Source organism: Mustela nigripes, chromosome 9, assembly GCF_022355385.1.
Source record: "Mustela nigripes isolate SB6536 chromosome 9, MUSNIG.SB6536, whole genome shotgun sequence".
Lineage (NCBI taxonomy): Eukaryota > Metazoa > Chordata > Mammalia > Carnivora > Mustelidae > Mustela > Mustela nigripes.
Window position 1 is genome coordinate 33,801,621 of NC_081565.1, and position 12,359 is coordinate 33,813,979.

General features: G+C 39.9%; 2 protein-coding genes and 1 pseudogene across 4 annotated transcripts in view; 2 read left to right on the plus strand and 1 right to left on the minus strand.

Annotated features, from left to right (window-relative positions):
- Positions 1-10,813, minus strand: part of DCAF10 (DDB1 and CUL4 associated factor 10) — a 47,931-nt gene extending 37,118 nt beyond the window's left edge. For both annotated transcript variants that reach the window (XR_009406268.1, XM_059411270.1), the window contains exon 1: positions 9,911-10,813. Coding sequence is in view for 1 of the 2 variants with exons in the window: in XM_059411270.1 (XP_059267253.1) it covers positions 9,911-10,461 (551 nt within the window). In the remaining variant the exon portion in view is untranslated. The remainder of the gene's footprint in view (positions 1-9,910) is intronic.
- On the plus strand, positions 4,159-4,230 carry LOC132025284 (small nucleolar RNA U3; annotated as a pseudogene).
- The window catches only part of EXOSC3 (exosome component 3), a 30,605-nt gene continuing 28,158 nt past the window's right edge, over positions 9,913-12,359 (plus strand). The window contains exon 1 of one of the 2 annotated variants that reach the window (XM_059411282.1): positions 9,913-9,999. The gene's annotated coding sequence lies outside the window, so the exon portion shown is untranslated. The remainder of the gene's footprint in view (positions 10,000-12,359) is intronic. The other variant, XM_059411283.1, reaches the window with a different exon arrangement.

Below are 12,359 nucleotides of genomic sequence, written 5' to 3' on the forward strand. Positions count from 1 at the left end.
ATAAACTTTTTAGATAAAGTGTGAGGGGGAAAATCTAAATTAAAGTATTTTCCATATTTAGTAGTCATGAAATTGTCCTTTAAAAGGTGTCTGCTCTGCATAAACCCTTTTTAGAAATATCTGGACTTCAAAACTTGAGAATCTGAAGGACTTTTGTGCTAGTTGACCAGCATGAATAAAAATTAGTATCCATTAATTTTAGAAGATAATAAACAGCCATCTCTTGTTGTTCCTCACAAGGGTTATGGAATGAACTTTACTCCTTTTTGTGCATAAAAGTGAATCAGGGGTGCCACTGGCTCAGTCGGTTAAGTGTCCAACTCTTGTTTTCGGCTCAGGTCATAATCTCAGGGTTGTGAAATTTAAGTCCCACAGCAGGAGGAGCAGGGTCCTCTGTGCTGGGCATGGAGCCTGCTTAAGATTCTCTTTCTCTCTCCCTCCTCCTCACCATCCTCTACTCTCTCCCTTTCTAAAACAATCAAACAAACAAACAAACAAAGTAAATGAATTAGTGATTCTGGGAGAGTCTTGTTAATTAAGAGATGTATAAAAACCAGTCATTTCTTTGTTTTAATACAATCTATTTTTGTACATGGCCTGATTTGTAACTTTTTAAAATGAGTATCATTTGTCCCAAAATCAAGCCTATACTTTTCTCATTGGTTAGAAATGTGACCTTGATCACATATACTGGTTTTTTGGGGGATGCTATATCCTATTCTATGCAATACCACCATACTATTTTAATTTCTAGAAGGTTTTATATATGTAAAGCAAGATGAACTTTGCTTTATGAACATTTTTTCGGATGGCTAATATTATACTTTCTTAATGTTTTCTGAACATTGGGGGTGGGTGGGGGGCTAATAGTATGCTTTGTCATCTAAATGAATTTTAGATACAGCATGTCAGATCCTACCAAAAAATCTTGTTCAGGGGCTGCCTCAGTGACTCAGTTGGTTAAGCAACTACCTTCAGCTCAGGTCATGATCCTAGAGTCCCGGGATCAAGTCCCACATCGGGCTCCCAGCTCCACAGGGAGTCTTCTTCGCCCTCTGACCTTCTCCCCTCTCACTCTCTCTCTCAAATAAATAAATAAAATCTTAAAAAAAAAAAATCCTGTTCTTATTTTTACTGGGATGCACCGACTTTATAAATTTGGTAGAATTTATATAATTTAATATTGAATCATCCCACCAGTAACATGTCTACCTTCCCACATATTTGAGATTTTCATAGCATGAGTATCTTATCAATTCTTGGACCTTTAAACATCCTTATACATTTCAAATCAACTTATCAAGTTATGTACACACACTCACATACAAATCCAGCTATGATTTTGAGACTATGATAAATCTATAGAAGAGTTTGCATAGAGAGCACCTAGGTGGAATAGTGGGTTAAGTGTCTTGACTCTGGCTCAAGTGGTGATCCCAGGACCCTGAGATCAAGCCCAACTGAGGGTCCCTGCTCACTGGGGAGTCTGTTTGTCCCTGTCCTTCTCCTTCTTCCCTCCGCCCATACCCCTGCTTGTGCTCCTCTGGTCTCTCTCTCTCAAATAAACAAAATCTTAAATAAAAGATTTTTTATTTTTTATTTTTTTAAATAAAAAAAAACATTTGCATAGAATTGAGATCATTACAATAAAAAGTCTTTCAGTTTATGCACATGGTGTGTTTTTATATATCATGGAGATTTTCTCCATATGGGTCACGCCTATCTTCTTAGATTTATTCCTGGGTATCTGACACTTTTTTAATGCTTTTATTAATGTTCTTTTTAAATTTTTGCTTTCTTTGTTGTTGGTGTGCAAAAATGCAAACTGGTTTTAAAATTATTTATCCATCAATCTTGCTATTTTAATACCTTATCAGTAGGTTATTTTAGGTCTTTTTTTTTTTTTTAATTTTATTCATTCATTTGACAGAGACGGTAAGCACGAGCACAGCAGGCAGGAGAGGGAGAAGCAGGCTCGAAGAGCAGGGAGCCTAAGGAGGGGCTTAACCCCAGGACTCTAGAATCATGACCCCAGTTGAAGGTGGATGTCCAACAACCGAGCCACCCAAGCACCACTATTTTAGATTTTCTCTATCGATGATCATATTATCTACAAACAAATGCTTTTTTCTTTTTTAATACTTTTTTTGTTATTACACTGGGTTAGAACTTTCAGTATAATGTTAAATAGAAATGTTAATATTAGCAGGCACTCCTGTCATGCCTGATTTTCAAGAATACATTCACCATTTCATCATTAAGTACAATGTTTGCTGTGCAGTTTGTTTTTCTTTTTTGGGGGAGGTAGATTCCCATTATTGGATTAAGGAAGTTCTACTTCAAATTTGCTGGTTTTTTTCAGTAATGTATTTTCAATTGCATAAAACAGTTTTCCAGCATTTATTAAGATTACCCTATATTTTCCCTTCAGTATGTTAATGTAGCTACTTACATTGTTTTATATTCTACACTTTTCTTTTCTACCATATTGCTTAATTCAGTTGGCTAAAATCATGGGCTCACATTTCTGGCTTCCCTTCTTTTGCAGATGTTGGCCCTGCAATTTACTAACTGTCATAATTCTCCAATCCCTTCAAACATAAGCTTTTTATATCTTACATTAAATATTTTATATTTTTTCTAGCTTTTCTAATTATTCTCTGTTGAAGGGTTGGCCCAAACCGTCTACTTTATAACTTCTAGAAAGCTACAATCTCTGCCTCTTGCATCTGAATATTGTTGGATTTATCTGAATGTTGTTCAGAATGTAATTCTGAATATTGTTTACTTGGGGGATTCTTTTTCTTTTTTTTTTAAGACTTTATGTATTGAGAGAAATAGCACAAGTGAGTGGGGAGCAGTGCACAGGGGGAGGGACAAGCAGATTCAGCACTGAGAGAGCCAGAGGTGGGACTTGATTCCCCACAACCCGGAGACCACGACCCAACCACAACCCAAGCCAAGCGGAAATCAAGTCTGGACACTCAACTGACTAAGCCACCCAGGTACCCTGGGGATTCTCTTGATCGGTATGTTTTTCATTTTTGTCTTTTCAAAGACAAAATTTCCTCTGTTGAGTATTTGTATTGAAATTTTACTCTTTTGTTACTATATTTCCTTCCTTCTGCTTTCTTCAGACTTACTTTGCTATTATAGATAACTTCACTATTCTCAATATCTTGAGATGGATACTTAGCTCATTAGTTTTCCTTTTCCAGTTTATTAATAACTATAATTTTCCTGGTAAGTATTTTTTTATTTACATCCTACAAGTTTTGAGACATATGGTACTTTCATTATCATTTAATGTTAAATATTTCTAACCTCTGCTATCATTTCTTATTTGGCCCATATGTTATTTATAAATGTTTCTCAACTTGAATAAGTTATCTTTTTGTTATTCATTTCAAATGGTCACATTGTACTAAGAAACTGTACTTCCATGATAACATTTTGAAATGTGTCCTTTTAAGTGAAAAGCTATAAATCTTCCATTTTGTTTGGAAAAAAAAAAAAAAGCAAGCAGGAGATAGCTGTTACAGTGAAGTATGGTATTTTTAAAAAAGTTTAATATTCAATAGTAATAAAAATTAACATTATGAATAAAAACTTTAAAACATTTTCAAAGTAAACTAACCTATAGATTATATATGCCAAGTGATAGTTCTAATTAAGTTGCTCATCAACTAATTTCCATTATTTATTTTTAGAAACTGTAGCCATAATCTTTTCTTTGACCCAGATGCCCATGTCTGCACCAAGAAGAGACATAGGTAATTGCATAAAGCGCTTCCAAGAATGTCCACATTAATTGGTAGTCAGTAAGTAACTTGGAGTCTTCGTTAGTAAAAAAATTATTCAGCATCAACAGAATTGTTCATGGAACTAAATCCTCTTCTTTTTTTTCTTTAAAGATTTTATTTATTTGACAGAGATCACAAGTAGGCAGAGAGGCAGGCAGAGAGAGATGGGGAAGCAGGCTCCCTGCTGAGCAGAGAGCGTGATGTAGGGCTCGATCCCAGGACCCTGAGATCATGACTGGAGCTGAAGGCAGAGGCTTAACCTACTGAGCCACCCAGGCGCCCCACTAAATCCTCTTCTTTTAAGGTTTTGCTCAAGTGGAATTAAAATTTTTTAGCATTTATAATGCTTGCGGTTAAGACTATACTTTCAGGGATCGTTTCTATAGTTTGTTACTAGCGAAGTTTCTCTGAACTTATAATGCTTGTGGTTAATTTTATATATGAAACATGTATTCAATTATATTAATAACTAAGCCACAAAAATAATCTGTTGATATATCATGTTTTATTATATCAGACCTAATCCTTCAGCCCAGATGAGATGTAATATAATACAAAAGTTAAGAGCAAGCCAGGATACAAATCCTTCATGTTTAATGACCTTTCTGCTTCTATTTCCTCAACTAAATGTGCTGGGTACTGAGATTTATGTTGGTGGTCATTTTTATTAACAAAATTAGTGTTAGGACACCTGGGTGGCTCAATCAGTTAAGCATCTGCCTTTGGCTCAGGTCATGATCCCAGGGTCCTGGGAATGAGTCCTGCATTGGTTTCCTTGCTCAGTGGGGAGCCTGCCTCTCCCTCTGCCTGCTGCTTCCCCTCTTTGTACTTTCTTTCTCTGACAAACAAAATCCTTAAAATAAAATGAGTGTTACTGACACCTATGATGGGCAGATATTTAGTGGGTTTTAGCAAACTTATTCCACTAAATAATGGTGAAATTCATTAATAATGATAAAATTATGGATCTCCATCCCAGAAGTGATGACATCCATACATCATCCCTATAGGCCCCATTCATTTGCTGTGGATTCTTTTTCAGTCATGGAAGTGCGCATTATGCCAAGAGAGTTAATTTGTGCCAGCAGTAGTGTTATTACTTTCATCTGACTGCCCTGTTCATCTGTCTGGATCTCCCCAGAGGCTGCAGTTCTCACAAATGACTATGTAAGAATGACCAGGAGGGTGCTTGTGAAAGGCAGACAGCCCCACACTGAGGGTACCCAAATGGTCACTGGGCATTTGCCTATAGATTTTTTTTTTGTTGTGGGGAGGGATAAGGAACAATTAGCACCAATGCTGTAGCCCTCAAGTAAGATGTATTTTTCGCAACTTGCAGTGCCAGCTCTTAACTCTACAGCTGCTATGTAATGGGTTACTCTGGGAGGTTCCATGGAAGACACTCAATGTGCTTGGGGCAGTAACTATTCATCCAGTATGGACATATATCAATATTTTAACAACTGGTACAGCTGAACCAATGTGTATTAGCCGCGAATCAGGCCTGAATGCAGCATACTGCCCTTCAGAGCAAGATTCTAAGTGATGCTGTTCTTAATTTTGTTTTGTGTCTGCCTGAGTTCTACTATAATGTACCTCAAATTCTTCTTCTATGATAAATTTGTTTGTTTTCTCCTTGAAGTTACCAGTTTTTGATACATATATTTAGATCTAAAAGACTCATTCAAGTTAAAAACAGTTTTATCTTCCATGTGAATTGAACTTTTATCAGCATACAGTGACCTCCTACCTCTAGTAAAATTTTTTGCCTTAAAGCCTAGTTTGTACATTAATATAGCTCACCAGCTTTTGTTTAGAATGTATTTGATATATTTTTGTCTATGCTACTAAACATTGAGTACTATTATATTTATTATAATTAGTAACATTTGGACTTATTTTCAGCCATTCTTTGTGCTTTAAAAAAAATTATACCTTTTCTTTTTTCTTTTCCTTTCTTGCTTTCTCTTGGAATATTTTCTTCTCATTCCATTATTTTTTCCTCTAGTAGGCTGGAGATAATACATTCTTTCTTGTCTTTTAATCTTGCAAATTTTAACATGTAAACATTAAAACCTACAATTAGGGGCACCTGGGTGGCTCAGTGGGTTAAAGCCTCTGCCTTCGGCTCAGGTCATGATCCCAGCATCCTGGGATGGAGCCCCACACGGGCTCTCTGCTCAGCATGGAGCCTGCGTCCTCCTCTCTCTGCCTACTTGTGGATCTCTGTCAAATAAATAAATAAAATCGTTAAAAATAAATAAATAAAACCTACAGTTAATATGTTAGATACTCCCTGAAGAAAGTGAGAAATTTAGAACATCCCTTCATAATTATTTTCTCTTTGTTAATTGCAAAAGACAAAACTGAAATAAGATTTATTTTCACATACTTATTTCCCACTTTCTTTGTTCTTCATTCTTTCTACCATCTCAGACCTTCCAGTTGAAAACTCTTCCCTATAAATGTAGAATTCCATTATTGAAGGTCTGGTGGCAAACCCACTGGGCTGTGTTTGTGTATGTATTTATTTAATCTTCAATTTTGACAAAAATGAAGAACCCATCTTTGATGGGTATAGACATCTAGATTAGCAGTGCTCCTCCCAGCATACTAAAAATAATCACTTCTGATTTGCACTATTATTGGTGACTAACTGATTATTGTTTCTCATAATTATACCTTTGAGGTCTTTTTTGGCTAGCTTTTAAGATTTTAATACTGGTTGTTCTGGAGTCACTGTATATGTCTAGAAAGGACTCCTGCTTAAGATCTGTTGGGCCTTTTAAATCATGGTGTGGTGACTTTCTTCAGTTCGTCAAGTTCTCAGCTATTATCTCTTCAAAGTTTTTTCTACCCATTATCTATCTCATTTTCTTCAGGAGGTCAAGTTCTCAGCTATTATCTCTTCAAAATTTTTTCTACCCATTATCTATCTCATTTTCTTCAGGAGGTGACCAAAGATATAGTATGCCTTTTCTCTCCATGCTCCATGTCACTAAACCTCCTTTATATTTTCAACCTCTGTATCTTTTTTATCTCCATTCTAGGTAATTTCTTCATTTCTATTTTCCAGTACACTACTTCCCTCTATAGCAGTGCCTAATGTGTTTTCATAAAGGATACCTCGACAAAGTCCCATATATTATTAACTAATCTATTAACATCAAATTTCATTTTTCAAAATGTTATCTTGAGGTGATACACTTATTTTGATAAAACTGTTTCTGTAAAATATTTTTTGAATTCTTAGAAATTACCTCTACTTCTTGTATCCTTTCATTTCTTTTTTAGTGCCAATTTTTTTCTAGTCTGGTCTTTACTAAATTCATATTTTTAATTCTTACCTTCTATGTCACTTTTCTTTCCCTGTACTGAGAAATCCTTATAAATCACAGTGATAATGGTACCCAGTAAGCTGATATAACCTATATAACTGAAGGATGTAAGAAATTATCTCATTTAACACAGATGTCTTTCTTTCCATACAATTAAGTCCCATAAAAATCTAGAGCATATCAGTAGATGTAGTAAGAATAATAAAAAATTGTAACACAATTATTTTCACGTATCACCTTGGCATAAATGGAAAAGAATGGCAATGTGCAATGTTGGCAAAAGTATGGAGAAATAAGCACTTTCGTATGTGTGTGATAAGAATGAGAACTAGTAAAATCTTCACAGAGGGCAATTTAATAATAGGTATCCAAAATCTTCATAACTTTTCACTCATTCTAGAGAATTATCATTGAGGACATAAATCTAAAAATTTTGTTTATAGAGGTTTTATTTAAACTAATGAAAAATGTTAAATAATGTAAAAATACAGTAACGTAGGTAATTTACAATATATTGTCTAAAAAAAGCAGGCAACAAAATAATATGATTCCACAATACATTAAAATAAACATATGCGGGGTGCCTCAGTGGCTCAGTGGGTTAAAGCCTCTGCCTTCGGCTCAGGTCACGATCCCAGGGTCCTGGGATCCAGCCCCGCATTGGGTTCTCTGCTCAGTGGGAAGCCTGCTTGCACACCCCCCCCCCACCTACTTGTGATCTCTGTCTGTCAAATACATAAAATCTTAAAAAAACAAAACAAACAAACAAAAAAACACACACGCAGGGGTGCCTGGCTGGCTCAATTGCAAGAGCATTTTACTGGACCTCAGGGTCATGAGCCCTACACTGTGTGTAGAGATTACTTAAGTAAATGAATAAAACCTTTAAAATATAAAGAAATAAAGAAAAAACATATACACACAAAAAATTCCTTGGATAGCCATTTAATCTCCGGGATTATAAGTGATGTTTAGGTCCTTTTTGCTCATTTATTGCCTAGGTTTTCTAGAGTATGTATCAATTGCAAATTAAACAATATTGAATTATTATTATTATTTACATTACTAACTATTTTAAGTACCAGAGTACCTAACTACTTTTTACAAAACTGTCTCTAGGGGATAGTAATTGTCCAGATTCAAACAGAACTATCAGTAATATATTCCTCATTCTAATAGCACTGGCGATGAAAATTCTTTCTTTAGAACTCATTCTACTCCTCTCATCATGTACCGAAAATCTCACTTCCAGAGGGGAGAAACAGCTAGCTACTTCTGAAAGCCTGACAGAACAGGTAGTAGGATGGGAGGAGAGGAGTTGGGGGATGGAGAAGACAGGAACCAAATGTTTATCAGGAACAGATTCTTGGTACTTTGAGGAGCTTTAGGAACAGGGTTTTGTTGGGAGAGAGAACTGGAGAGGGGATGTTACATGAATAAACTGCAGTAGTTTCTCCTCCCTGACCTGTATTCAGATGCACATTCATTGCTACAGGTTCCACACAACTGCTGCAAGTAGAAACCCCAGCACCAAGTGTAATTACGAAGATGCATATGCATAAGTGAGATGGAATATGATACAACTTCTCACCGTGATTTCATATTCTGCTACTTTTCTCCTTTTTCAGCATATTTCAGGTTTTTCTTTAGCAAAATATATTGCTTTGTTAAGCCATCATTTTTCAGCTTCTCTAACATGACATAGTGGCCCTTCAACCACAGGTTCTTTGACACACTATTTCCTCCATCTGAAATACTTCTATCCCCTCCCCCACCCGATCTTGGTTAATTCACCTTCTACTCATTTTTTCTGTTTTTGGTTAAATCCCATTTCTTCAGGGAAACCTCAAACACCCTAGTGTACAACCGGTTCCTTCAAGCCTTTATCTCAGTTTATAAATACACATTATGAAATATTTAGTATGGTTATTAATATCTTGTTGAACCAATAAATCCCAAGCTTAATAAAAGTGGTGCCATTGATTGGTTTTGCTCACCATTGCAACCTCCGCATCTGTAACACAGCAAGTACTCAACACATATTTGCTGAATGAGGGAATGAATAAATGAACTAAGCAAATGACTAGAATCCCAAGTCCTTGATCAGGTAAGAGTTATACTGTCTTCTCAGGGTAGCACTGTGCATAAATTTTTTCCTTTGTTGTTGTTGTTCGTGTACTCAGCAAAGTTTTAAAAATACACATTATTCTGGAATTCCCCATAACACAAAGTAAACCGAGACCAAACATAACTATTTAATCAGCCAGGAAAACATTGGACACCCTAACAGAAGCTTGTAGTTTAACCACATCATAAGACACCTCTCAGTATCCTTCGGGGGCAGAGGAACGCACACTTGTCAACCCTCCAGGTAAGTCAGGCACATAGTACATGGAACCTGCAGGCTTCCTACGCTTGCCAGCAGCTTCGCTGAGAAAAACGCAATCCCGGGATGACAGGGAAAGAATAATTAATTACTCAGAATGTATTTGCTGGATATGTGCTGTGTACCAGAGAAGCCTAGCTCTGGCTTGGCTCTGGAAGACCTGCTGGGTGGCAGGCCCTAGGCATTTCTGCTTCACAGAGGCGCACAAGTGAGTGCCGGGCCTGCCTACCTCCAAGGGCCGGGCCGGGACCTCCAACAGCCACAGAGCGCTTCAGAAAAGTGCTGGGGGGCCTGCAGGCCGGCTGCCCCTAACCCGGGCCGCCGCCCACCGGCAGCAGAGGCAGGCGGAGGCGGGTCCCCGCCCTCCGAGGGGCCGCGCTTACCCGTCCGGCGAGTACTCGAGGTTGAAGACCGCGCCGTGGGTGCGGGTGCTGAGGTACACCGAGTCCGCGGGATGGATGGAACCATAGAGGTTAGTCATGGTGCGGAAATTGTCCCGCGCCGGGTCCACGAACAGTCCGCGGCCCAGGCTGCGCTCTCTCAGCCACCCGAACAGCCGGGCTCCGGGGCCACCAAGGCCGGCGCCGAGGCCGTGGCGGCCCCGGCTCCCGGCCCTGCAGTCTGGCCCGGGTCGCCGGCGCGGTGGGGAGGGTGGTGACAGCTCTCCCTGGGCGAAAGCAGCTGAGGAGTCTAGAGCTCCAGGCGGACCGAGCTCCCCAGAGCGCGCGGGCTGGGGCAGGGAGGGTGCTACGGAGCGGCGAGGGCTCCGGGAGGGCGACGGGGGAGGGGCTGCGTCAGCCCCGGGCTGCGGCGGCGCGGGCGGGGAGGGGAGCGGCCGGGTGGCTGCCACCTGCCCCGCACGGGGTGCCGGCTCCTCATCCCTCGTTCCGGCCGTCCCATCCCCTTCGGGACTACCGGGCCCGAAGGTAAACATGACCAACGCACCCGCCCCCCGCTCCCGGCCGCAGCCCCGCCGGCCGACACCTCAGCTCTCCCGCTCCAGCCACCACTTCCGGCGTGCGACCGGCTAACCCCGCCGGCTGGGAAACACGCGCCGCCCTTGGCTACCATCCGTTGGGGACCGCGAAAGCGGGGACACCGCCCACCGCGGAGGCTTTATCCCAGAGGGACCTTGACCGGCAATGACCAGCTGTATTTGAGCGCCCTGGAGAATGCCCAGGGCTCGAGCTGCACGGGGCGGTGGCACCATTCGGGCACTCCTGGGACAGTCGGTAGTTGTGAGTCATCGTAACTGCGTGCCTGGGGACGAGTGGGCCTGAAGAGTTAAAGGGGTAAACTATGATAATGTTATCCCCAACTAAGACTAAGGTCAAAAGGGGTTAGAATTTACCATACTATGTGCAGGGCCCACAAAGTAAGTGGCAAGGTGTACTGCCTACTCCGGCTGGAAGTCTAAGGACTCAGGTTCACTACTGTGCTAAAAGCCTAGGCCTGGGACACCTGGGTGATTCAATCAGTTAGGTGTGGGGCTCTCTATTTCAGCTGTCGTGATCTCAGGGTGGTGGGATCAAGCCCCTCCCTGGGCCCTGGGCTCAGCAGGGAGTGGGTTTTAGTTTCTCTCTCTGCCCTTACCCCCTGCTCGCTCTCTCGCAAATAAAAAAATCTTTAAAAAAATAAATAAATAAAGGAAAAATAAACACCAAGTCTATACAGGGCCTGGAAAATGGGGTCTATTGGTGCCCCCTAAGTATCTATCCAACTCCCAGCTCCTGGCCAGTAGGTCAAGATTTTATAAGGCTCCTTTCTCTCCTCAGGAAAGAGCATATATCCAGCAGGAGGAGTTACTGAGTGGAGCTGGAGACCTAAATCAAATCAACCTTACGAACAACAGAGCCCAAGGGCAAATCCTGCTTAAACGTACCTGACAGGGCACAGAGGGCATGAGAGATGCAAGGCCCTTCACCACTGCTGGTAAAGATCAGTATACAGAACTTGTTTGTTTAAAAAAAAAAAAAAAAAAAGAGTTAACAGGATCTGGGGTGGTTCTTGGGAAGGGAAGGAGTCTTCAGTAAAGGAAAGCTTGAGATACAAGGAAAGGTAGATAGAAGAACTGAAAATTCTTCTAGGCCTTGATCAAGAGCTGTGTTGTAGAAAGCTCACATCTGATGACTGAGGATAAACCTGGAGGATCTTTGCAGAAGAGCTATCCCGTGGGGGCAGATCTGAAGGATCTCTAGTAAAGGAATGAGATTCAGAGGGCTGAACATTCAGCAGGTCTTCCCATCAGGAAAGTTAATAGTTCTTCGGCTCTCTAGTCCATGAGCTGAATGAAAAAAGGGCAAGAACCAAGCATCTTGAGTTCAGAATAGCAGCCATTCCTCTGGAGATATTCTCCATGTTGCCCCCACATAAACTTAATAGAGGTCCTCTGCTTGACCCCGAAGTTATGGCCAGTAGCTGAAATTTTATGCTCTATAAAACACTGACCATTCACCAATATTATTAATTTTTAATAGGTAAAATAAAAATTTTTAAAGGTTACATATTCCAAGGTATTTAAGATGTAATTCCAACAGAAAAACACAAGCTCTGCAATGAAATTTTGTGTTGCCTCAAGAAAATCAGACTTCACAGTTGAGGCAATTTGAAATTAACATAGTATAGTTCCAAAACTGATTAAGGAATGTTCACTAACAATTTAGAGAATCTGGAAGCCAAATGGGACAAAACATTTTGTAGGTTTGCATGTACCTCTATCAGATAATGAGAATTATTCTTAAAAAAATAACCAAAAAAGACAGTCGCAGCTGTAACACAGAATGAGACATTCAGTAAGGTTTTTTGTTAAATAAGGTTTTTTTTTCCTTATGC